The following is a 25,856-nucleotide window of genomic DNA, read 5'->3' as shown; positions in this document are numbered from 1 at the left end:
CAACGCATCATCAAGGATCTACAACCTATCCTGAAGGACGAGCCATCGCTCTCTCAGATCTTGGGAGACAGACCAGTCCTTGCTTACAGACAGCCCCCCAATCTGAAGCAAATACTCACCAGCAACCACACACCACACAACAGAACCACTAACCCAGGAACCTATCCTTGCAACAAAGCCCGTTGCCAACTCTGTCCACATATCTATTCAGGGGATACCATCATAGGGCCTAATCACATCAGCTACACTATCAGAGGCTCGTTCACCTGCGCATCTACCAATGTGATATATGCCATCATGTGCCAGCAATGCCCCTCTGCCATGTACATTGGCCAAACTGGACAGTCTCTACGTAAAAGAATGAATGGACACAAATCAGACGTCAAGAATTATAACATTCAAAAACCAGTTGGAGAACACTTCAATCTCTCTGGTCACTCGATCACAGACCTAAGAGTGGCTATACTTCAACAAAAAAGCTTCAAAAACAGACTCCAACGAGAGACTGCTGAATTGGAATTAATTTGCAAACTGGATACAATTAACTTAGGCTTGAATAGAGACTGGGAATGGATGAGTCATTACACAAAGTAAAACTATTTCCCCATGTTTCAGAGTAGCAGCCGTGTTAGTCTGTATTCTCAAAAAGAAAAGGAGTACTTGTGGCACCTTAGAGACTAACAAATTTATTAGAGCATAAGCTTTCGTGAGCTACAGCTCACTTCCGATGAAGTGAGCTGTAGCTCACGAAAGCTTATGCTCTAATAAATTTGTTAGTCTCTAAGGTGCCACAAGTACTCCTTTTCTATTTCCCCATGGTATTTCTCCCTCCCACCCCACCCCCCACTGTTCCTCTGATATTCTTGTTAACTGCTGGAATTAGCCTACCTGCTTGTCACCATGAAAGGTTTTCCTCCTTCCCCCCCCTGCTGTTGGTGATGGCTTATCTTAAGTGATCACTCTCCTTACAGTGTGTATGATAAACCCATTGTTTCATGTTCTCTGTGTGTGTGTATATAAATCTCTCCTCTGTTTTTTCCACCAAATGCATCCGATGAAGTGAGCTGTAGCTCACGAAAGCTTATGCTCTAATAAATTTGTTAGTCTCTAAGGTGCCACAAGTACTCCTTTTCCATTTGAGGTCTGTAACAAATAAAAACCCCACCTTTGGGGTCTGTAAACATATCAGAACGAGTCGGCTGTGGGCTAGGCTGCAGGGGTCACAGCACAGAGTAGGCAAGGCAATCATGGCAACAAGGAGTCCTGCACAGAGGAAGGGGCACACTGAAGACTTCAAGGAGTTTGGCTGAAAATAATAACCGTGTCCCCATGCCAGCAAGAGAGAGGTCGCCAGGCACTTCCTAGTTTAGGCTGCAACAGCAATGAAGGGTTTACTGTACACGTCGTTTCAGCCACATTCATCACCCAAGGGCCTGCCAACCACCCTCCCCCACTCCACAACTGCCTTGAGTCACTGTCTCCCTGACCTCCCCAGCATGACAAGCCCTGAAGCAGGCTTCAGTCACGGTAGAAGATCGCCTCCAATAATTAAACACGGAGGTTGATAAATATATTTATTTATAACGCCTTTTCAAAGGACAGATTCTGAAAATAGAACAACAGAGAACAACAGTCACAACAGAGCTCATATCTATCATCAACTATCAGCAATCTCTGCCTTGTGGTTTCCAGCAAACAATTCAGTCACTTAATCAGTATCAGCTACATTTGGTGCAACAATAGCTCACAGCAGATTCTTTTAGACACAGACTAATCCCGGATTAAAAACATGGCTAGAATGAACAGTCCCTTACGATCCTGGTTCTACTTTTATTAGTCACCCTTTAGACAGTAAAGACTCCGGGATTGGCAAACAGGCTCCTAAGACACATGTGCCACTTTTAGAGGAACCCTGTTTCCTTGGATATGATTCTAGAGAAGAAATATGGTGTTCCTAATTCAGCCCACCCAGGCAGGAGACATTCCATCATCAGTGTGGTTATAAGCTAGTTATTGAGGTGAATGCTTAGAAAAGCTACATTGCAAGCAGGTCACTACCCCAGATGGACGTTGCTTGTGCCTGGATTTATGGCAGGATTTTCTGCCCTTTCAGAGGCTTCTTCCACCCCATCATTCTTATAGCTGGATGTATGGGCAGTGGGTGAACTACAGGCTCGGGGAGGATAGCTCCTGACCTGACCCACCCCCTCAGGCCGTCAGAGCTGGGTAGCCTCAGACACCCCAAGTCCCAGCTGCCCTAGCCCCAGCAGGCTTCCCAGAAGAGGAGCAGTCTGCCTGAGCTGGGGCCAACTAGCAGCAGGAGGGGGTCCCAGGGCAGAGCATGGGCAGGGCCACGCGGGAATGTTGGGGAGGCACAGCATTCCCCTGCCTATTATCTGCACCGCCCATGCAGGATGTCATTCATTCCAGGTAATCCAAAATCTCAGACTAGTAAAGTCACACGGCAGTAGTTCCAGGATGCTTCACTTTGTTTGAAGTCACATAGTCCTACGGGTTTTTGGCAGGGAAGTGTGCAGCTTTGCAGCCTGCTTAATGCATAGGCTGTGTCTGCTCTGTTCCCCTTTGGATTTCACAGGGAGAGGCACAATCATGGGGGGTTTAAGGTTCATTAAAAATATAAGATTCCAAAAAGAAACTAACCGTGGAAGTTAAAATAAGGCTTAGAGGTCATGTATGGAACTTGAAAACAGCAACCTATTACTATTCAGAACTACTCATACAAGCTAACTTAAATCAATCAAAGAATCAGATACACTAATACCAGCCAACATTCAAATCAGCTGGGCCAGTGACCATCAGCAGCGGGGCTGCCACCTCAGACCAAGTCAAGGTCAGATTTGTGCTCTCTGGCCTATGAAGGTTGGTGAATACGTACAGCTAGGGGAACTACCACCTTCAGGGGTCAGTGGGGCCACTGATTAGTCCTTGATGTGGGGCAGCGTTTACCAGGATGCTGGGAGACTGGCCTAGCCTCGGGAGATGGTAAGACAGGAGGTTCTACAAACTTGGCCTTTAGGAAGATGCCAGTGACTTCAGCCGACAGCTCAGGCCAGTTGGTTTACTGACCAGGGCAGTGCTTGGGTTAGGAATCCAAGGGTGTGTCTACACTTAAACTGCAGCAGCACCACGGTAGCGCTTCAACGCAGACATTACCTATGCCAACGGGAGGGGTTCTCCACCTCTCCGAGAGACAGCAGTTATGGTTGAGGGAAGAACTGTTCCATCGACCTAGCATTTTCTACACAGGGGTTAAGTCAGCAGAGCTACATCTCCCAGAGGTGTTTTTCACATCCCTGAGAGATGTAGCTATGCCAGTGTAAGTGCCCAGTGTAGACCAGCCCCAAGTCCTGCCTTGCCCCCTCTAGCAGCGTGTTCCCTTGGTTAGCAGAGGCACCTTAGCATAATGGAAAGCTCTCCCTGCTCAGATACACCCATTAAAGTGTTTTCCTTCCATGGGGGAGGGCTGGGGTGTGTGTGCAGCAGAGGACTGTGATTTCACTCAGTCACCGTCCCTGCTACACAGACAGCTGCTTTACATACAAACAAGAGGCGTGAACGGTGGCAGAGTAATTCACAGAGTCTCCTAGTGGATGGAGCTTGCCCTCTTCACCCCCATGAGTCAGGAAGAGGTGCTGGCACTGAATGACTGGTGCTCAGAAGGGAGGGGGTTTCACTGTGGGCTGCCCCACAGCAGCTAGCCAGCTCCTAATCTGTTCTGCACAGACAGCACATCCAGGAGCCAGTCCAATGAGCAGCTGACATCACTCCTGTGGCTAGAAGGAAGCATGTGGCACAATGCCTACCCTCTCCACAGGACCAGGAACCCCATATCCATCCCCGTGGCCACTAGTTTCCACCCTCCCCTGTACCAAATTGGAGAATCCACATGGGAGAGACTAAGGGTCTGTCTACACTGCAGTAGGACACCTGTGGCTGGTCCATGTCAGCTAACTTAGGCTTGTGGGACTCAAGGTGTGGGACTGTGAAATTCAGTGTAGAGACTGGGCTTATGCTGAAGCCCAGGCTCTAGGACCCTCCCACCTCCTGGATCCTGGAGTCATCTGACAGGGGCCAGCAGTGGTGTTTTACTGCAGCGTAGACACATCCTACTGGTTCAGTCAGCTGCACTCACTGGGATTTGTATTTCACAAACACACATGGGTGCTAGCCACTAACTTCCATGGGCGCTAGCCAGGCCCGCACAGAGAGGAGAAGGCCTGCGGTTTCCAGCAATCTCCCTTCCTGTGATGCTGATTCAATAGATGGAATTTTCTAGCCAGCCTTAGCTGAATTTAAGAGGTATAGAAACCCTAGATCTTGTGCCAGTTTTAGCCAATATAGTGTATGCCCCTGAATCCTTCCCTAGTCAGCCTATGGAGCTCAGAGGGTCATTGCTTAACCCTGAAGGAAAGTGGAGAGACTGTAATGCATGAGAAGACCCACACCACAGGCCAGGAGTTTCAGGAGTGGGGCCAGAGCCACCTGCCCAGCGCCATTGAAGTGCACGTTGCCATCCAGTTTCAGGCAGCTAGTTTTAGGGGTAGCTTGGCAGCATTCCTGGTAACAGAGGGCAGCTGCTCCTCTGGCACACACTGGGCTGGCGGTCTTGCAGACTTTGCTACATCCAGCCACGTAATTTGAGCCAGTCTTCTTCATCTGCAGGAAGGAGACAGACATTAGCAGTCTTGGGCTTTAGCACCCCTCTGGGTTCTTGCATTCATGTTAATGGGACCAACTCAAACCCCCCAGGCACATCCTCCTGGTTCAGAGGGAGAGGATGCACAGAGTCAGCTTTAACAAAAGCTGCAGTGCCCATATCACTACCCTAGTTGAGGCGCTTGTTGGAATCTCCAAGAGGTCAAGGACAAAGAGAACCACAGAGACTCAACTACTCCCTGCCCCAGGTGTTTGTCCCAGGGAAGTTTGCTGTTGATGACTCTGCTTTAGCTGCTCTGTGGAAGCAGCACTCCAGAGCTGTCAGGATGGCACAAGAGCCGAAAACATCTCTATGCTGCAAGTGCTGACACGAGCCCAGCATCAGCTGTGAAATGGCAGCACTGATGGAGCAATGTCAGACGGAGCGGAGACCTGGCCTGGAGCCCTTCAGTCCTGCTCCATTCACAGCTCTAGTTAAAAGGCATAGCTCAGAGTGGTTAAAGAATTGCCAAACAAGTCCAGTACCTCACAGAAATTGTATCCAACGATGCATTCAGCAACAGACTTCTGGCCTTTGAAGCATCTATCTCCATTACAGGAGAAGGTTGTGCACACTTTCCCCTACAAGACAGCCACGAAAGGCACTGTGAACACCCATCACTCCAGAGAGCAAAGCTACCAGAACAAGGTCTGATGTTTAATTCACTTTCCTTTTGCCTGGTCGTTATGAGACACTTGTGTGAGGAGCTAAAAGTCACACAGGGAAAGCAAGTGGTCCCAGGGACCCCAGGATCAGCAGATTGCCCTCCAAGAGCCAGGTGGCTGTTGGGCAGTGACTGGCACTGTACAGGCAGTTCCAGCAAGCCCAAATCTTCATTGACAAGACCATCTTTCAGGGGCTGGCAGCCACATTTTACAACATTCACTGACACTCCAAATACAAAAAGATCAAAGAAAAATCAACTCCTGACACCCAAACTTCACTAAAATTGCACCCTAGCTGGCAAGTGCCAAACCCTCCTCTGCCTCCACCCTCATGGAGGGGGCTCTGCAGGGTTCCATGGAGATAAGCAAACTCCCAGCCATCATCTGGGAATCTCTTCCAAGAATCAGAGGACTGAGATGAAAGGGTCCTGTTATGGGGGTGATGCATGACAGTTCCCTACAGAATGTGAGTCGTGTGTGTGTGTGTGTGTGTGTGTGTGTGCGAGAGAGAGAAAATCAGGCTCATCCTGCAACTAATATTCCAAGCTACATGGATTGGCAGCACATGGAATTTTGCTCTTTCTCTGGCCTCGGAAGAGGAACATTTGGCTGGGCTTGTTACCGACCGTATCCTTACAAGGCTCTACACAGAGGCTACATATTGGCCTTTGAGAGCACATAGCATGGGGGAACATTTCACGCATCACTGAAAGGCAGCCATTCCTGGGGTGGAACACCACAGTTTAACAGTTCATGGCAACGCTACTCAGCTTAGGATCCCACTGGTACGTGCCTACACAGCTCTGCTGTCTGATCATGCTGGAGGCAATACTTACATTCCTGGGAGGGGGCTTCATGGTGGTAGTTGTGGGAGCTGGAGTGGTGGTGGGTGGCAAGTCACCTGAAAAAGTCACGAAAGGAGACCAGTGAGACAGAGCTATGCCCTCCTGCTACTCTGCATATCCATGTAGCCTTGGGACCCAGGTCTAGAATCCAGAACATGTCCAGAGACTGATACGCCCCAGTGGAAGCTGCTAGAGTCATTTTAACATGGGGATTTACATTAGTGCACTTCAGTACAGGAGACAGGTATTCAGCAGCCTCATTCCAGAATGTGAACCACATCTGTTACTTCCCACCAACCCCTGCTCTCCCTACCAAAGCTCAGGTGTGTTTGGTGCCTAAGAACTGCCAGGCCAGGCGTCTATCTAGCCCAGTATCTGGTCTGACAGCACCTTGGAGACAAATTCAAGAAACCCCCACAATGGACATCTGTGAAATGTCCCTTGTAGGCAGGTTATTTCTTCCTCCGGTAAGGACTGTTCTCTGCCCCAAGCCTTTCTAGTTTTTGCCCCAGCTAATGGAACTGTGGATGTTTTCATCATCGGAGAAGTGTCTAATCCTTTGAGAAAAAGTCTTGTCACATTTTTGGACTCTGACATCTTGTGACAGTGAGTTCCACAGGTTAATTAGTGATCATTTGGTCACTAGTTTCACCTTGGCACAATGGCAGTGAGTGGTCTGGGGAGTGGCTGAGTGAGCCACTCACACTCCTAATGGGAATCTGAACAGGTGGCTAAGTCCAGCTATAGGCCTGTGTGCCCCCCAGGACCCAGCAGAGCGGAGTCACTCCCAGGGAGGAGACCTGGAATTCACCCAGCTTGCTGGCCTGACTAGAACAGAGAAGCAGGAAGTGCTGCACGATCGCAACAGTGGAAGAAGAGAGAACTAGTTTGTTTACCCCTGTGGGATGGAATGAGGGAAATCAGAATACGTGGGAGACTCTCGAGGTGGCGAATGGGCGACTGTGATGCAGCTAGAGGAGGCAGCACTAAGAGAAACCCCAAGTGCATGCAGCTGAGCCACCAAGCTCTGCCCACTCCAGCAGGGCTGAGAGACCCCACAGCCTGTGGGTATCAGACTTTCCTGCCAAAATATTGCAGGATGGCTTTTCTAGAGAAAGCACCATTAGAAAGCTACAGTGCTTCTAGGAATCTGGTGCCTGGCCTTCGCGAGAGATCGTAATTCAGTTAGTTATCCTGCAAGAGGCCTTCCTATGGAATCCCTCCGGCCGAACCTGAGCCGTCGGGAATCCAAACCCCCACAAGCACCAGAGCCAGCTCCTGAGCCAGACTCTGGCTGGGATAGGTTCTACGCATGGGAGGGACAGGCACCCATCACTACTACCGATGGCTCTCTTTGGAAGTGGAGGTTCTAGATGCCTCTCCTGTTGTGGCTTGCCTCCAGAAAAATGTGTTGGATGGAGACTGCTGTCACGTAGGAACTTCAGCTACTCTACGGCCCCTACGGGCTTCAGAGCCCCAGCAGGGATAGACTCTGATCTCGCACCACACGCACAGAACCCAGCACTCAAGGTGAAGCCCCCTTAGTTGTTAGTAGCACAGAGCCTATAACTTTCATGAGAGCAGGTCTGACAATCCAGCAGAGGGCCATGATCGCTGCCATGCATCAGCCAAAGGGCAGGGGAAGATGGTGAGAGTACAAAATAAACCCACTCCTCCACCCAGGTGGCAGGCGCCCCAGGTCCACCCCACCATTCCAGCCCTGCTCCTTCTGCCTTAGAGAAATAAAAGCCACAATGCAGGTTGGGCCCTATGTGAGAGACAACACACATCAGTCTCTGGCCACTTGCAATAGAATGAACCCTTCTATTTGCTGCAGGGAAGCAAAGTCTCTTGCTCAGAGTGAGAAGCCGAGTGCAGGTGGCCAGTGGGCCGGGCTGTTCCCAGCAGGCGGGTTACCGTAGGTGGTGGCATTGAGTTGCAGGCACTGGGACGAGTTGCAGCACTCCAGGACGCACTTGTTCATGCTCACGCTGCCGTTGGTCACACACATCTCAGTGCCGTTCCCGCTCCCACACTCGCTGCTGCACTTGGCTGTGTAGTTTGTGCTGTTGAGACGATAGAGCTGCAGGGACAAGGGAAGAGCCAGAGCCATGTACTCAAGATGCTGTCAGCCACACTTGGCCAACACACCCAGCACTTGTTTAGGGAGTGGTGTCTAGCGGAGCCATAGAGCTCATGGTGTGGGGTGGGCTCATCTCTGCAGTCCCCGATGCCACTGAGAACAGCCTGAAAAATTGCACCAGGGATTGCTCTGGGCATGCTGGAGCCAGGGGGAACCCCCGGAAGGGGACACACCCCGATACAGCCGACAGACGGCTCTGACAGCAAGGAGAAATTGGCAAGCTCTAAGACCAGCTAGTTCTATCTCAGGGAGCAGGTCATGGGAGACACCAGGCTGCTCCTGCGAGCACTAAGCAAAGGGCAGGTTTAAGAACATAGGAGACAGGATGGCGTTAAGGAGGAAAGAATAGGGGTGGGGAGGGGATGGACAAACCACAAACCAGGGTTAGGAGAGAGTGTGACAAAAAACAGTCAGAGCAGGAATAAGTGACAGACTGTGCAAAAGGACAAGAACAGGAACTGGGCACAGGTTTATAAGCTCTGGGGTTACCAGGCAATATGCTGGCGAGGGAGGGAAATATTGTGATTCACATTGCATCCTTCTCCCCCGCCTCCAAAACACATCACAGCAACCCAGGGCTTGGGAAGCTTCTATGATCTCCCTCCGCTCCCGCAGGCAGAGCCGAGACATCAGACAGGATGCTCTCCCAGGGTCTAGGAGTGCTGCACCCAGGGTGTTAGTGCAAGCAGCTCATTCATGCAGGGAGCAGCAGAGGTGACTGGCACAGTGCCCACCCGGAGAACTCCCCTACCTCACAGTGAGACTCATTGTGGCAGGTCATGGTGTCATTGGCATAAGCTTCCTCCTGGTAGCATCTCTCTCCAGAGCACTGAAAACTCTGGCAGGTGATCTGCGGAAAGAGCATACACTGGCACACATATTCCGAGGGCACCTCTCTCACTACAGACCTGCCCATGCCAGCCCCACACTGGCAATGCACCCAGCAGCGCTCCTCTTGGCTGTCATTTGCTGTGGCCTTGCATTTCACTCATTGCCTCTGGGAGCGTCTGCTCAGCTGCCCTAGGATGGAATCTGTGGGCTCATGCAGCACCAAGAAATCCAGTTTTGGGGGAAGCCTTAATTGTCAGCTAGGAAAGTGTCTTATCAGCCACCCCCCAGGAGCCCCTTCCCTCCCAGCAGAGCCGCAAAGGAACTCTGCTCTTTTCTCGGCTCCCCACTCACACTCCCCTCCCGCCTCTCTGGGCTCCTGGCAGAAACCCTGGACAGTATTTGACCGAAGGCAGTTTCCTTACAGGTGTGTCTTCTGTCCCATTCGCAGAGTAGTTGGAGACCATACATGTGCTGGAAATAGGGAAAGTCTCTGGAACAGAGGGGGTGGTGGCGGAAAAAGACATGGCAGGAGGAGGGCTCGTCTCTGGAAGATAGAAGGTTTCCAAGTGATAAGTCATCAGGAGGGAAACGTATCTTGTGCTCATAACAACTTGAGAGGTAGGTGTCCAGAGAAGCTGCAGTCCTGCCCTTGCATAGCATGCTGCCTGAGGGGCTGTACAGAAATCGGCAGGGCAATCATGTGTGGGATATGGAAGGTACCAGAGGGGAAATACTCTAAATGTGAGTGTCTGGGGAGCCAGAGACAACGTGTGGACAATACTCCATTGCATGACTACTAGCATCAGCGATAAACCCATGGCTGATTTTATAGCTCCTCCCTCACCGCTGGGATCTCCACTGAAGGGGTGAGCCTGGCCCCATAACCCTGCTCACCAGTGACGCTTTGCCTAAGGAGAAGTTTTTCCTAGAATTAGATCTGCATCAGAAGGGAACAGGCTGGTAGCTGGGGAGGCAGGTTAAACCTGGGTTTCCTGGAGCTCTAGCAGCTGCATGGAGAGAAGAGCTCAGCACACAAATCAGAAACGCTGAGATTTTTCCTATGTGTGGTTTCCCTTGTGCCCCCACCATACACATCTCGGACAGGGCGGGGCAAGCGTCCAAACAAAACCTGTTGCTGTTGCCACCTCTAAAGCAGTTTCCGCAAAAGGTGCCTAGAGTTCTCCCATTGGCCAACCTGCACCTCACCTGCTGATCCAAGAGGATTCCAAGAGCTAAAATGCAGAGTCAAAATGCAGAGCAGGAGGAAGCCTGGAAGAGAGAGAGGAGATTGCACAGTGCTGAGCTTGTAACCCCTGCTGCCAGAGTTACTCCACTGCAGAATACGCTGCATTAGGGAAGTGTCAGTGTTCTCACGCTTGGGCTCCAAGGCCAAGCCATTCTGAGTCATCGGCTTTAGAAGTCCTGGCAGAAGGGGGTGTCTGGGAGTCAACTGGCACAGCGGGTGCACACAGGAAATGCTGCAGGAGCCTGACCATGGTCTGGAGACAGCAGCTTCAGCTAGAGAGCCATACTCCCTCCTCTTGCACAAACCCTTTAGAATGGACTGTCCTTGGATGGCTCTCCTCCCAATTCACTATTTTTACTCAATAAGAAGACTAATTAATCACTTGTCAAGGCAGCATGAAGGGCTCCCTGAATCCAGGACTGACACCTCCAGGATAGCCCCAGTCCCAGACAAATGCCCTATGGAGGGCAGAAGGAGCGTGTTGCTAACACAGAACAGCAAGGCTGTATTCACTGCTGGGGTGAGCGGTAGGCATTGCACAGTTTACAGGAAACGTCACCAAGGCAGCAGCGTCTGCTTCTAGTAACTGAGCAGGATGCAGCCCTGAGCCCTGGGCTATTGATTCCCAGGGGGAGTGCACTGTGCAGGCAAGGGGAGTGAATACCCTGCCATTCCTCAGGCCACACGACACAGCCATTGTCTAGAACTGTAAGGGCCCAGCTGAGCCATGAGAGTTATTTGTGGGCCCTTTGAGAGGCTAGAGGAAGCAGCTTTCACCAGCCTGGGCACACCCTGGAGAGCAGAGGTGCCAGCATGGCAGAGCATCACAAATCTTCAGCACAGCAGATGACCCCTCGTCGCACTGCTGAGTTACCAGGGCAGGAGGCGGGGCTGCCTGGTCCCCTGATACGAGGGTGCTCTGGTAGCAGAGCATCTCCCACAGTACTAGGGATGCTGCCTGCTGTCTCCGAGATCCCTGGCAGTCACCCCCACTAACAGCTGCTCCCTCCACAATGTGTCAGTGGGGCTCACACCAGCACTTCCACACTGTCACACGGGAGCATGCACACGGCGGCTGTGTGTGGGGCACCCGCTGTCACAGGGTGCAGGAACAGCAGGCTGAGTCTGTAGCTTAAATCACATGGCCAGAGGCTTTGCGCAATACCTGGGCTGCTGACCACACTTAGAGGCCATTGGTCTGGGACACTACTAGTGCCAGCTCCGCAGTAGGTAAGCCCTGTGTTTTCATCTCCCCCAAGAACGCCCCTTGGAGGCAATTCGGCTTCCACGCTGTCTTATTCCTCCCATTTGCATTGCGTGGCACATGTCCGTGGTGAGACTGGGTTTGGTTCGTTAGTAGTTCCAGCACCAGCTACCAAGTGGCCAAAGCAGCCTGAAGGCAGACGTCTGAGGGGGCAGAGGAGGAACATTTTGTCATTTAGCAGGTTTGCTCTTAACAGGCTGGGATTGTCACTGACACTTTGCTCCTGAAATGAAGTCACTTACCTCCGCCTGGAGCAACCCGGCATTCCCAACTTGCCATCTTCAGCCAGGGAGGTGCTCACACCAACAGAACCCTGGGGACGGGGAAGGGAAGACAGAGTAAGAGCTGCATCTCACTGCCATGGGACCCAACTGTGAACGTACTGCAACCATGAGACAAACTGTTCTGAATCGACCCGGCTGCAGCTCCCTGTGAGCCATAAGGCTCCAAGGCCAGCGGCATTCCTGTTTATACTTTCCTGAGAGGGCAATTCAGAGCATCTCAGGACCTTGTCAAAGTTCAGAAACTCTCCAAGACTGGCAGTGGTCCTTCCCCCGTGGAAATTCCCCAGGTCGTGTGTTTAAAGCATGAAGGAATTTGGGCCAGTGAAGCGCAGGTCTGGCCTCCCAGTTGTCTGTGGTCAGCTCTCCTCATGGGCCTCATTATCTCCAGCAGGATCCAGCACCTGCTGCCCCACCACTGGCCAGAGCATCATGTGGGAGACCCAAGCTCTCCTTTGACATTACATTCCTAGTCCTTGTGCCTGAGCCTGCCCCACATGGCGGGCACGCTGCCCCGTCCAATGACACCTTTCAGAGGCCTCATTCCAGGTCCACAGCCTCCTTATCTCAAATGACTTTGCCTCTGAACCGAACGACATGCCAGTGTCAGCCAGTGTCAGCATGGGGCGTTCTTTCACTGCATCATTTCGCCAACCCTTCGGCTCGCTCACGGTCTTAAACTGCCTCCCAGTCCTGCCCTGGCACCCAAATCCCCCTGCCCCGGCGCCCAAAGCCCCCTGCCCCTTCCAGCAGCTCCACACTGAGAGCGTCACGCCTGCCGTGTGCCGAAGACAGACATAGGGGCACAAGTTTAACATCAGGCTAACGCCACAAGAGGCCTAAGCCAAACGGGCAGCATCTGATCTAGTTCAGAAGGAGCTTCCTGTTCCCACCAGACCTGCCACGGCTGCGCTCTCCAGCCTGCTGCGCTGAACGGCTGCTGGAGCCAGGGGGCTTCGCTGCTCAGTGTGGATTACACCGCGCCTGTGGCTACACCACAGCTGGAAGCAGCGTCAGTGCCTCCCTCGGTGATGCAGCTCCACCCGGGGAGCAAAGCAGAAGCTCCCTGCCTGCAGGGGACACAGGAGAGTGAGCCGGCTGGGCAGCCCTGCTGCACCTTCCCACCTGGGCTCAGGTTCCAAATGGAAGTGCCCCTTGCCGGCCCCTCGGCTCCATTGTCCCCAGGAGCCAGCATAAAACTTCTCCTGCAGCCCAGCTCAGCAGGGAACTTGAGGAGCCAGCTTTGCCCTGATCACAACCCAAGTCTTACATTCAGAAACACAGAGGTGCTTCCGGGGACAGTTTGGGGCTGCAGTCTGGTCAGAGAGGCAATTCAATGCAGCTTTAGCAACACTGGAGCGCTCCCCATGGCAGTGGCTGCCAGAGAAGCAGAGCCCTGGCCCCGGGGTATTTACCAGAGATAAGTAAGACCCACCCGTAAGTGGGCTACACACAGTCACAATTCACAGTGCTGGCTAGTTGTAAGTCACCCCAGGGAACAAAAACAAAACCATGCGACTTGCAGAGCGAACCCTGGTTAACTCAGCCCATGTCCACACTACAGCCATGGCACTGCAAGCAGGCTGCTGTAGCACAGATGGTTTCCGCGATTCTATTGCTGTAATCCACCCCACCGAGTGATGGCAGCTGAGTCAACAGTCACACCCTTCCATGGACCTAGCTGCGTAGACACTGGGGGTTAGGTCTGTGTGGCTGCGGCTCTCAGGAGTGTGATTTTCACACCTCTGAGTTCTGTAGCTATGTTAACCTCACTTTTTAGTGGCAGTCAGGCCTCAGAGTTCACACTCGTAGAATGGTGGGGCCCAGTGCTCACTGTTCACCAGTATGCGCACAAGGACGGCTCAGCCATGGGCAGGTAGCAGACAGGAATCAGAAATTCAGCCAGAGACCCAGGAGGCCTCCAATTCATCACTCCACTATAGCTATTCTCCAAGGTGCACTTTCGACCAGTCCCTCAAACCCAGAGCTCCCCACCCCTCTCTGGATGATTCTGGCACGGCTCACGCTGGGAATTCTGCCCTTTCTTCATTTCACCAGACATGTTTAGGGTTAGTCCAGCGTCCCAATCAGCCCTCCTGGGGGACGCAAATCCCGCACTGCCACACCAGAGAGGCAACTCTCCCTTTCGCAGGAGGCTCCAACCTGATCCAGTGCGACAGAGGTGTTCCCAGAAACACCCAGGCAGACTAAGCAAGAACAGGCAGCTCAACTCAGTTCGCCCGACTCACCTTCACCCTCGCCCCTAGCTCTGCACCCAGCTCATCTCTCCCTTTGCTGAGCCTGGGAACTTAATTCAGCTTCCCCAGTGGGCTCAAGCTGTTCGCACCTAATTGAGTCCAGGCCTGGGTCCCTGCCCCAACCTGTGCCTGCTGGTGCAGCTCTCGCCTCTCACGCTGCTGCTTCCGCTTCACCAGGGACCCTCGTCACCCTCGCTGGTTTCTGAGCCGAGGGGCAGAACTGCAAGAAATGCCCCTGCCACCACCCTGCTCAGGCGCAGCAACCGGGGCCCTTCCAGTCACCGTGGCAGCCCACAGCAAGTCAACAAGAGCAGAAACAGGCCTCAGGGAGCAGCGCTCCCCTGGGGCAGACGGTCAGAGAATCTGCCCACTTACCAGAGCTCCCCTCAGCGTCTGCAGCCCCACGGCACCATGTTAATATCTGCAGAGTACACAGGCCAGGGGTGCTCCCGCCGGCTCATCCCAGGGAGAACCACATGGCCCTGAGCTACAAGCATGGCTGCCTCCAGGCCAGCAGGACAGACCTGCCTGGGGCCGGCAAGGCGGTTCCAGCCAGGACCAGGCCCTCCCTCACTCGGGGCCGCCACCTCCTCCCCACTTCCTGCAGCCGCAGAGGTGGGGGGCTCCCTGCCAGGAACCTGCACTGAGGTGGCCCATGCTGAGTTCTCTTCTTGTGTGGCCGGGGGGTGCTCCTCTATCTCTGGGCTAATGACCTAGCCCCTTCCTCCCTAGTAACACCACTGGGTAGGCATTCCTGGACACTGTCGTCCAGCAACAGAGCCACGCTCTGCTTTTAACCTCAGAGGCTGGCTGGGCTACATGGAAGGAAGAGCAGGAGTTGGGACTAGATAAACCCTGGGGTCTCTCAGTGCAGATTCTTGTCCTCTGTCACACTGCAGCTGGGGGGAGCTGCACAGTGTATTGTGCAAATCCAGGGGGATTGGGTATCATGTTGGCGATTTAGGAATCTGGTGATGACAGAGATTGTTCAGATGAGCAATATTAGGGCCTTAGCAGACGCAGCACTGGAAAGGATGCAGGCTCAGACCTGGAGTCTAACCTCAATTCTGGCACAACCATCATTTTGTTTCCCGTAAGGCTCCCCAAACTCATCAAGGCTGCCATAGCAACCAGTCAGCACCGTCGTCCAGGGGCTCAAAACGAAGTAAACACACATGGGAGCCCCCATGCAGCTCGGTTGATATAGCGACATTGTGTTTGCTTGAGTCTCACAGGTAATTCGTAAAGCTGCAAACAGACCCGGTGGGCAATGCCTACAGGTTACTGTGCTGATAGGCACTGGGCAGCAATTAGCTTCTTCTATTCAAAATAAAGATGTGAACAGCTGGGAAAGAGAGGCCTCTCTGCCAGGAATGAGTGAGCCTATAACTACAGTGTTAACGACTCCCACACAGGAAAGGAAGGAGCTGGTGAAATGTCAGCTTTGATCCTGCACTCCGCACACAGGCTCAACCCTCTGAACCCTGCATTAGGGAACAGTCGCCCCATCACACTTCTCCTTGGGCAGAGATGAATCCTTCTAGAGTGAGTACTTGAGACTGTAATAATCTCATCTTTACCCAGTGGCCTTTATGCAGAAAAACCCCAAAGTTGCTAAGAGCTCTCCCTAGAGGAATCACTTCACCCATCAAAGTGCAACCAGCTCTGTGAGATACATTTCACAGCAAATAGCAACACAAGAGTCCAGGGCAGCAAGGGAAGACAAGTCCCTCCCTCATCTACATGAAACTGCAGGAGAGGGGAGTTACATGAACAGCATGTAAGTATCCAGTCTGCAGTTTGCCAGGACACTGGGATTCACATGCCCCAACTCCCAGGAAAAGACCCAGTGAGCTAGAAGACAGGACAGGGCAGATCTTGCCATTTGTTACAGCATCAGTTGAGTTATGGAACACACTGGACTTGTATCTGGGTTCCCTTCAATCCTATGGACCAATAGAATCAGCAGCATAATTCTCCCCCTCTCTCCTGAATAGCTTACTTTACTTTTCACCTTTCTCCAACTGCCAAGGCCACTTTCCTGGTGGATGGGCTAATGGGAGGTCTTGTGCCACGCAAAGCAGACTGGAGCGAGGGTAACAACCACTGAGCACACATCTCTGACACAACAGCTTCATCTTTCACTAGTCTGCAAACCTGATTTAAAGCTCCCGTAACTGACTCTTGGGCCCCAGCTTAGGACATCAGTAAAATATCAGCTATCAAACCAAACCAGAGGCTCTATGCTGGCCACAAGGGGCCATGGCCCCAGTTTACTTCTCATCCGAAAGACGGCCTTATGCCCAGCTCGCAAAACATTAGTTCAGTTAAACCTGCTGAGTCCCATTCTGGCCCTTCCCGTTTTGTTGCCCCACTGAGAGCCCCTCCTGGAGATAACAACAGTGCAGAATTCATTAGGTGACGGCGCTAGCCCCAGAGGCTAAGGGAACGCAGGCGCAGCCAGACCATGACAGGCTGGATTTAGCTCCAGCTCACTGACTGATGTTCCCACTTGCCCCATGAAGAAGGCTCAGATGGGATGTCAGGGGCAAACAGGCCTTTTGCCAGTCCCCTGCACATGGGGATTTTCACCTTGAATGGACAAGGGAAAATACTAGCAAGAAAAATGCCCATTTCCAAAAACACCCTTCATGGCCTCTTGGGGTTTAGCAAAGAGCAGAGCATTGGGCCTGGTAGTTCTGAAACATTCACAGCTAAAAGAGGCTCCACTGAAGGGAGGGAAACACTTTGGATTGTAAAGAGCTGCCGAAAGTGGAGTACACTGGACTGACGCCACAGTAAACAGCAACATCCCTTCCGCATTCCCCTTCTCAGTGACGAGCAAAAAGAGAAGCTGTCTCTCGCTGCCCTGGTGTGCCCAAGCCATGCATTTCCATGACATTGATTTTAATGGTGCCACCTCTGCATGGGTAGCTCCAGATGCAGGCTCCTCAGAGAGGCAACCAAGTGCAGGAATCATTGCTGCTAAGAGAGCAACACTGGCCAGACACATGGGCCTTGCATGGAATGACCAGTTTACACACAAAAGCACCTCTGGCCTTTGTGCAATGATGCCCAGATAAAGGTTGTAACAGGCTGGGTTCCCAAAAGTCACCCAAGGAACATGTGCAGACACATTTCTACTCCCTCTGCTTGTTGGACAGGAGTCTCGCTATAATCAGTGCAGCAGTGCTGGAGCGACAAAGCCAGCCCAGCTGGCCTGATCCACCGTGACATGGCCAGATACCAAACTGAGCTACCATCGGTCAGATCCAGTGAGGCAGGGATACTGGGCCCGGTGCACTGGATCAGTGAGGCTACCCAGGCCCATTGGTCTGATGTAGGGTGGCAGCTCTTGTGGCCAGAACTGGTTTATTATCTGGAGGTGCTGAAGCAGATTCCCAGCACCATCACTCAGTGCGTTCTGGGAGGTGGCACCCAAGGGGCCCCATCAAGCAGCCCTTCAGGGATCACCTTAGAACATGTCCAGATGCCTAACTCCTTCCCACCAGCTGTGTGTGTGGAACAAAACCATCACCCTCCTACTGCCAGCTCACTCCTTGGAGCACACCCTGGAGCCATGGCTGGTTCTATGGGAAGGGGATGGTTTCCCTACGCTGATTGCAGGGAGCCTAGCACGAGATTTTCTACTGAAAATTATTTATTTATTACAAGTCTTGCTGGTTGCCTCCGCCCTGCCCCCACTCATAGCAGGAAGGTCACCCTCAGGTTCTAGAGAACCAGGCAAGCCTGCTACCACTGGTTACAATTTTATCAGGAGTCTGGCTGTATTTGGCGTTTCTCATAAACCCCCAGCTCCTGGAGTCCAGTGATTACATGAGGATCTCAGCTTTCATTTACAGTAAATGTCTAGTCCTCCTGCCTGCAAAAGAAGCTGAAGCTGCGAATCCTACAGGCTCAAAGACCAGACAGAAATAAAAAGAACCCAATTTTTTTAAAAGCTCTTGATTGTGAGGGCCCGGCTCATCCTTTTTGAGCAGTTAGAGTTGACAGAACTGCCTCAGGGTAGTCAGAGACATCCACTCCAGCTAGCCCTGACTGCAGCCACTTGTCCAGTATGAATGAGATGGAAGCCAATACTGGGTGAGGTCCCCCTTCCTACACCATCCCCAGCCTTCGAAACAAGGCAGAACCCAGCAGCTCTTGAATCTGGACCAGGGCAGCAGATCTGTCCCATTCCAGGGTGGAGGTTGGAGCTCACTTCAGGAGGAGAGCAGGGAGCGATCAGATTAACCTTTCTGAAGGAAGGGAGCAAGCTAGAAATCAGCTCTGGGATCATGCTGAGCTGAGCTCTGTTAGGAGCAGAGTCAGTCAAAGTCCTGGGGCCATCTTCCTGCTATACGGCAACACACCCAAAGGATCTCTGGCACTCTGGGGCTGCACAGTGAGCTCCAGTAAGGAAGCCTGGTGGGGTTTTGACAGCTTTGGTCCCTGCTTCCACATAGGCTCTTACCGAAGGACCAGCTGCCCCTGAATAACGCACAGAGGTGCTGGAAGTCTCCTTCCTCACAACCACACCCAGGCTCCAGGAGAGATTACAAAGAGTAAGGGTCAGGTCCAACCACCTGAAAAAGGGGGTTTCCCCGCAAGGCAGGGCAGGGGAAGGACAGCACATTGCATCAACTCACCCTGCCTGTCTGCTCTCCGCAGCCGTGATAGCCCTGCAAGGAGCCGGAGTCGGGAGGGGGGTGCCTGTGCTCGGCAACAATTACTGCCTGAGGTGCATGCAGCACAGGTGCTTCACTCTGGTGGCTGGCAAGCAGCCCCACCTCCCCGCCCAGGAAGAGTGGCTCAAACCATTAGCCAGTGAGAGGTGTTTGTTACCTGCCGCTCCCAGGGATGCAGAGGGCTGCGGGGTCCAGTGGAGGGAGACAGGCACAGCTCTGGGCTGCATTAACCAGTGAGAAAGGAAGTTTCTGAATGTGAACAGCTCATGAGCCAACCTGTGTGACAGCAAAACTCCTGAGGGGCTGCAGGTGGGGAAGAGTCAGGCTGATTCCCTCTCTCTCAGACAGGTAGCACAGCCAGTAAGTGAGCTCTGTCTCCCTCCACCCCAAGGCCCCAGCTGTCAACGGGAGAGCGAGGGAGGCAGGGCAGGTTCCGCGTACACTTCACGGGTCCCTGCACAGACAACTTTACTTCCCTGCCAACAGTAATGGCCATTACGGGATCCACCCGGCCACATGCACAGAGCATGGCGCAGGAAGAGCAGCCAGTTTGTCATCTATTAAATACAGATCTCATTACACCACCCCTTCTCCTGCCTCTGACTTCATCCCCCCTCTGCAGAGTCAATGGGAACAAGACAGGGGCTACGAAAGAACATCACTGTGCCAAATGTAGCACTTTTCCATATGGGGCAAAGAGACAAGGCTGGGCAGGCAGGCTGGCTCCCAACCTCCCATGCTCAGTGCCAAGGCAAGGTAACCTGCCCTGGAAAATAGCCAGCCCCTGGCTATTTCCAGCACCTACATAGGTTAATACAGCCTCGCTTGGCCTGTAACAAGCATCTTCTCACCGAGCTACACCCTCTCAGTTATGGCCAGGCCAGTCACATGGACAACTCCTCATGGCGGCACTTCAAATTCCTTGCACTTGGGAATCCACTGTCAGAGCACCCACGGAACTGGGGAGTCCTCCACACCTGCCAGGGGGCTCTAGGGACAGATTCAGCTTCCCTGGGCACTCAGCCCTGAGCAAAGAGGGCTAGTAAGAGGCACCTAGGCAACCATGATTCTAGGATTTAGTGCGGACAACACAGCCAGACATCAGGACCTGCTCCGAAGAGCTCGCCCTCTGACCCACAGCCAGAGAGGAGCCAGGCCCACAGGCTCACTCACATCCGGTTGCATGTTCTCTCAGAGGACACATTGCAGAGGAGCTAAAAGGCAGCCCCTAGGGCTTAGCAGGTACAGTTCTCCCAGGGCAGGTTCTAGAGTGAGGCTGGGGACTTCTCATTCAAGGAGACTAACTGATGGCCCCAGCTGGCTCTCCCCACTTCCATCTGTCGTCCCCCCCAGTGCATGGAGTTCTCCAGGGCTTGTACAATATAAGAACAGCCACACTGGGTTAGACCAATGGTCCATCTATCCCAGTATCCTATCTTCCTACAGTGGCCTCTGCCAGATGCTTCAGAGGGAATGAACAGAACAGGGCAATTACGGAGCGATCCACCCTCTGTCCCCCACTCCCGGTTTCTGGCAGTCAGAGGCTTAGGGACAATGGAGCACGGCTGCATTTCTAATAAAACCCAGAAGTTTAAATATCTTGGTTCACTGGAGACCAAGTGCCATTATCAGGGGCAGCTCCTAGGGACGCCGCCCACATGCACTGCTGAATGTAACCATCAGCAGAGAGGGGAGTACTGGGAACAATTTTGTGGCTCTCTGCTCATAGCAACTGTCTGATCCAAAAATGTCTGCTCAGTCGATCCTTTTTCACCAGTCCCCAGCCAGCTCCAGCCTTTGTACACTCTGCCAGGGCAGAAGAGGCAAGAGAGGTTGTCCTGACAACCATTAATCACTGTCCTAGGTGCACATGCTATTAGGTTACCTGTTCCCTACTCTGGAGCTGGAGGAGGATGGGTGCACATGAGCCCAGTTGCTTTAATCCCAGGTTCTTTGGGCAACGGGAAGGTCTTTGCTGCAGTAGCTTGAGCCAACCCATGGGGCGGCTGTTCCTAGTACTCTGGGCCTGTGAGATTTCGGACTCAGATTCTTCCAGCTGCCTTGGCAAAATGGTTCTGCAGCCAGCCCAGGCACAAGTAGGACTCGGTCGTAGCGCTGAAGGCTAGGAATGGAATACGGAGCGGTGAAGGAGAGCCTGTGAAGGAAATTCTTGTACCTTGGCTCTTGCCATCTGATTCTAAAATGCTATTAAGCGCTTGATGAACTCCCCGTACCACTCCCAAGCCCACAGGAGGCAGGGCCGCCCTGTCCCCGATCACAGATGGTCACCGCGAGTCCGGGACAGAGCTAGGATTAGAATTTGTGACCCAGCTCTGCGCTCAGTCCCCATCCCCTCACTGGGATTGCAATGCCGTTGTGTGTGTTATCAAGGGACGCTTGGCTAAAGCTGGTATTTTCCTCTGCACTTGGCATGACATGTGGGGCTTTCCCTGCTGGATACAAACCTCGCGCTGTTATCCAGGGTTCTGCTGCTTTGACACGAAGGGACTGCAGCGAAGCCCACACAGGGACTGCTCCCTCACCTGCTCCAGCCTGCCCCCCATCAGAAACTGCCCTTGCCCCAGCTCAGCTACTGCTGGAATCTGAGCACAGGGGCTGTTGCCTCTTCCCCAGTTCATCTGCAGCCATCTCCAATGCCTGCCCGCCCCAACATGGGAGAACACCTTTACTAGATTTCACTGTCCCTTCAGGGCCAGGAACAGGGCTGGAGTAATTACAGTAATCAACCTGCCCAGCCAGACCCAATTAGCCTTGATTACTCACTCCCTTTCTTCCCAGACCTGCTCACCCTAGGGAGCTCTGGTCACTGGGATTTTAACATAGCAAAATGAGCCAAACAAGTGTCTCATTGGGATCCAGGAAGTGAGCGGGCGAAGCCTGCCCACTGCTAAAGAATCCCCCCCCAGCCTAAGAGGGGGGGTCCACAGGACCTGGAAAACCAAATAATTACGGGGGACAACTAATGAACAACAGGGACAGGAGTGCGGTCAAAGGGTCAAACGAAGGGAACCGGACGGGGACACTGAGCAGAGAACCCCGGATAGCGCCCACTGCTCCTGGAAGGCGTCAAGGGAGTCAGTGGACGCCGCCCAGAGGAACTCTGCCCGGAGGCGTGAATGGACGGAGGATCGGAAATAGGCCCCACAGCCACAGGAAACTCACCTCCTCACCCTGGTTTTATAGATGGCCACTTTAGCCAGGACCAGGAGGAGGTTGACCAGGAGATCCCGTGTCTTGGTAGAGCTACAGACAGGGAGTGCATAGATAAGAAGGTCAGGGGAAAAGTGCAACCAAAATCTTAACAAAATATTCTTGAGGAGCCGGAATAGGGGCTGCAGCCTGGCGCACTCTAGGTAGACGTGCACAAGGGTTTCCCTCACGCCGCAAAAGGGGCAGGTGTCCGGGATTGGGGTGAACCACACCAAGTACACACTCGTGCTCCCGTGAAGGAGCCGCCAACTGATATCCCCAGCGGGTCTCAGGACCAAGGTGGAATAGAGGCCGACCCACCGGGGAGCCAAACAAGTGTGCATGGCAGGCAGAGGAGCCCATGGGAAACCCTGTACTTGCTGCAGGGGTAGAATACAAGCCCCAGCTGCTTGTCTCAGGACAGCAGCACTCCCACCTCCTAGGAACATGCTCTATAGTGATTTTCCATAGTCCTGCCTCACCTGTGAGCACTGGGCTGCAGCTAATCACTGATACAGTCTAGCTCTGCACTTCCCCCAGGGCAGCTTGTGTCACCAAGCTTGGGGGCAGAAGCACACTGGCTGGAGAATGGGCTGAGGTGCCACCTCTGGGGTTCAGCTCTCTGGGAACAGCAGCAGCTCATGACCTGGCATTTCCTAATGGAGACACCTCTACAGGGAGACTCTCCTCTCCCCCCCCGGAAATATGAACTTTCCCTGTTTGTCACATACTGATCCAGCCCATCAGGCCAGGCAGTGCCAAATTGAGTGTGACCCTCCACTCTAGCCATGTTCCCTGTAATCCAAAATGGGTTTGGTCCTTTCCATCCATTCATTCTGCTGTGAGTTGGGAGGTGACAGAGCTGCGCATTCAGCTTGGCGTGAAGCCTGTTTCTCTTAAGCACAGGATGTGATTATTCTCCCTGTTTCAATGGAAAGCAACACAGGCAGGGGCAGCTGCATATACTGTAGCATCAGAGAGGAAGGACAATGTTGCCAGTTTTGTTTCTATTGGCCCAAGGGGGGCAGCACATCATTCCATGTTAAACACACGGATATTAAGGGTTCCTGTTTCAGGATCAATACTGGATGTACTTTAAGAGGGGTTAGCACCCGAAATTAGGGAATTACTCCATTCAACCATGCTCCAAAATAACCTGGAAGTTAAGCTGTGCATATTCATTGCATGAGACACCCATGGGGCATCTCACTGGCTTAACCACACCTCCTCCTGCAGTTTCCAAGTTTCCTCTATGACAGAATCCTTTTCCCCTTGTAACTGAGGGGCTTTGCTCAGACCTGCTCCAAAGCCTGACCTTTCCCCAAATATGAGAGTTTTACAATGGATGATGAAGCTTGAGCACTCACTGAGAGCAGCTTTCAAACTACATTCTCGCATAAGGGTTTGAGATCTGTACTGTACCGTTACATCATCTAGCAGCTAGATTCTAGCCAAGTACCAGAGCAAGCTAAATCGCACATGCAGCCAATCAATGCAGGAATTTCAAACACAGGCCTGCTGTTCACGTAGGGGAGAAAGTCACAAGTTTCTGCAGGAAATTCTCAAATCAATTTGAGAATTCTGGCCAGTCCATAAACAGAGAGATGAAACTGCACAAGTTACATGCTAGAGACAACTGGCCTGGATCAACTTCCAAGACAGTGGCTGGGGTGCCCTCTGCTGAATAATTCTGGGACTTGCTGAACTGACGCTGGCTGGCAGATTGCATATTTGGATAATGATGCCACTTTGCCAGAGAAACTCACAGTTCAGGGCCACTGCACCTGTATTTCCTTGCTGTGTTCCAGCAAAGGTACTCACTCTTGGCTTCCAGCTCCCCAGTTGTTGCCTCTCTCTCATGGAAACACACGACTCTCTCCCTTCTGACCGGGGTATTTCCAGGCTGCACCATTCCCTGGCCTTCACTGTGTTATCCCATCAAAGACAGTCCATCTAAACAGACCTGCCCGCTCTCTCTTCAGAGACAGCTAACAGTGTAATTGGTACAGTTACAAGTGCCACATGGGTCTCTCTATGCAAGCCTACTGTATTCCTAAACAATACAGAGAAACAATAAAAATAGTGAAAGAACCCAAACATATGCTAATAAGCTTACCGGGGTCCCTCCACCCCCAAATCCTAACATGTCCCCAAGTCCTCCTTCAAATCCTAACACAGGGAATTCTTTGGGGTCACAGCCTCAGCTCAAAATAAGCACAATAACAACATGTTCAGTTTGCCCTTTATACAGGTCTGGAAACTCCAGATGAAAGACCCCTGTAGCAGATAATTAGCATACAATGGATCCTTCTCCCCAGGCCTTATCTTCAAAAGCTTCGCCCTGGAGGGGAGAATGTGCTTTTCCCTCACCCCAAGGTATTTCCTAGGAAATCCACTTCAGGTGTAAAACACCTCTGAATGTCCCAATCCCTTCCCGTGAGGGCATTAGTCTCCTCTCCCTTCTAAAGAGGTCCCCACCAATCTCACAAATATTTGCACTTCCAATACAATATCCCCCAAAGGTACTAACCCTAAGTAGGGTGTAACTTCATTCAATAACGTTAGTTCAGGGTATAGTCAGCCTGTCACCCTGACACCCACCTTTGCTCTCTGGGAATGGAACAAGGAATTGAGGTTAGTTTGGGACCTTCTATTGTGTCTTCCTCGTTTCAATCTGCTACCATACTCAGACAAAAATTGCCCAACAAAAACACACCACCAGCCCCCAAGGAAAATCCTATGCAGAGGTTCAGGCATAGGGTTAACCATACTGAACACGGAGTTTAATCAAGTTTAAATCAACCTGATGCAAGCAGCTTTATCAAGGAGAGACTACGCCCCCCCTTGCATCCTCTGCTTCCCCTCCCCGAGGGCTAGATGAGAGATTTCTTTTTTCTTCTCATGGACATACACTGTTTGAAACAAACACTCGACCACCAAATTATTGACCTGGGCTCTCCACATTACAGGAAAGGTTAAAGCTGCCTCATCCCCTCAGCCCCTTACATTATTCGCTCCAAGCAAACTCCTGCCCAGCCTCCTGCATCTCCCTCCTCAGCTCAAGCAGATTTACAGCACACTGACAGCACAATGCTCAGGAATGGGCTAATGCTAACACGGCTTTGAGCCAAACAGATGTAGTGCGACGGAGAGATTCAGCATGTTCCATTTCCCAACAGTTCATGTTAGATGTTCAGGAGCAGCAAGACTAAAAAGGAACCTACACACTTGATTCATACACTGCCATTACTGTGGTTAAGTAATATAATACAACGAGGCTGGAGGTTGTTTTCTTGCAGTACAAGGTCAAGGGGACCACTTAACCACCTCAAGTGCAGAAGCCTCAAGATACTCACTCCATTGCAGCAAATGCTGTCATGTTTTTGATCAAGAAAGGGAGGGAAAAAACTCAAGAATGCTGATAGAACTGGAAACCCCCTTTCACACTACCTGCTGCTGCTCTTCATTCTCCTGCAGTGCCACTCACCAGTAGCTCACCAGCTTCTTAGCGCCCAATTCCTCCTACAGTAACTGCATGGATAGAAACCAGGACTGAAAGGGAAAACAAGAGTCTTATTCACACGGCTCAATTCAGAGTCCTCTGGACCTAATGCTCACTTTAACTTGGGATGTTCACGGGTGGTTTTTAAAGAAGTCAATCCCACCAAAGCAGCTCAAAGAACTGAAGCATCAGAGAAGCAACGATAT

General features: G+C 52.2%; 1 protein-coding gene across 5 annotated transcripts; it reads right to left on the bottom strand.

Moving 5' to 3' along the window:
• Positions 1–1,559: 1,559 nt before the first annotated feature.
• LOC119845578 lies at positions 1,560–25,852 on the bottom strand. 5 transcript variants are annotated; one of them, XM_043505867.1, is made up of 10 exons: positions 25,636–25,852; positions 18,900–19,214; positions 11,954–12,024; positions 10,408–10,470; positions 9,624–9,745; positions 9,122–9,220; positions 8,145–8,310; positions 6,219–6,283; positions 5,203–5,298; positions 1,560–4,677 (listed from the first exon to the last, which is right to left on the bottom strand). In XM_043505867.1, exons 3-10 carry the CDS (start codon positions 11,988–11,990, stop codon positions 4,417–4,419), a joined length of 909 nt encoding a protein of 302 aa, XP_043361802.1. In that variant the 5' UTR covers positions 11,991–12,024; positions 18,900–19,214; positions 25,636–25,852; the 3' UTR covers positions 1,560–4,416. The 5 variants fall into 5 exon arrangements, with proteins under 5 accessions (XP_043361802.1, XP_043361804.1, XP_038233973.1 ...); XM_043505869.1 differs by having other exon boundaries at positions 19,096–19,214; XM_038378045.2 differs by lacking the exon at positions 25,636–25,852 and adding an exon at positions 11,613–11,854 and having other exon boundaries at positions 18,900–19,072.
• Between the last annotated feature and the right edge of the window lie 4 nt (positions 25,853–25,856).

The sequence above is a fragment of the Dermochelys coriacea genome, chromosome 19, assembly GCF_009764565.3.
Source record: "Dermochelys coriacea isolate rDerCor1 chromosome 19, rDerCor1.pri.v4, whole genome shotgun sequence".
Taxonomy (NCBI): Eukaryota; Metazoa; Chordata; order Testudines; family Dermochelyidae; genus Dermochelys; species Dermochelys coriacea.
Note: the sequence above shows the minus strand (reverse complement) of the source record. Positions and strands in the feature narration are given on the sequence as shown.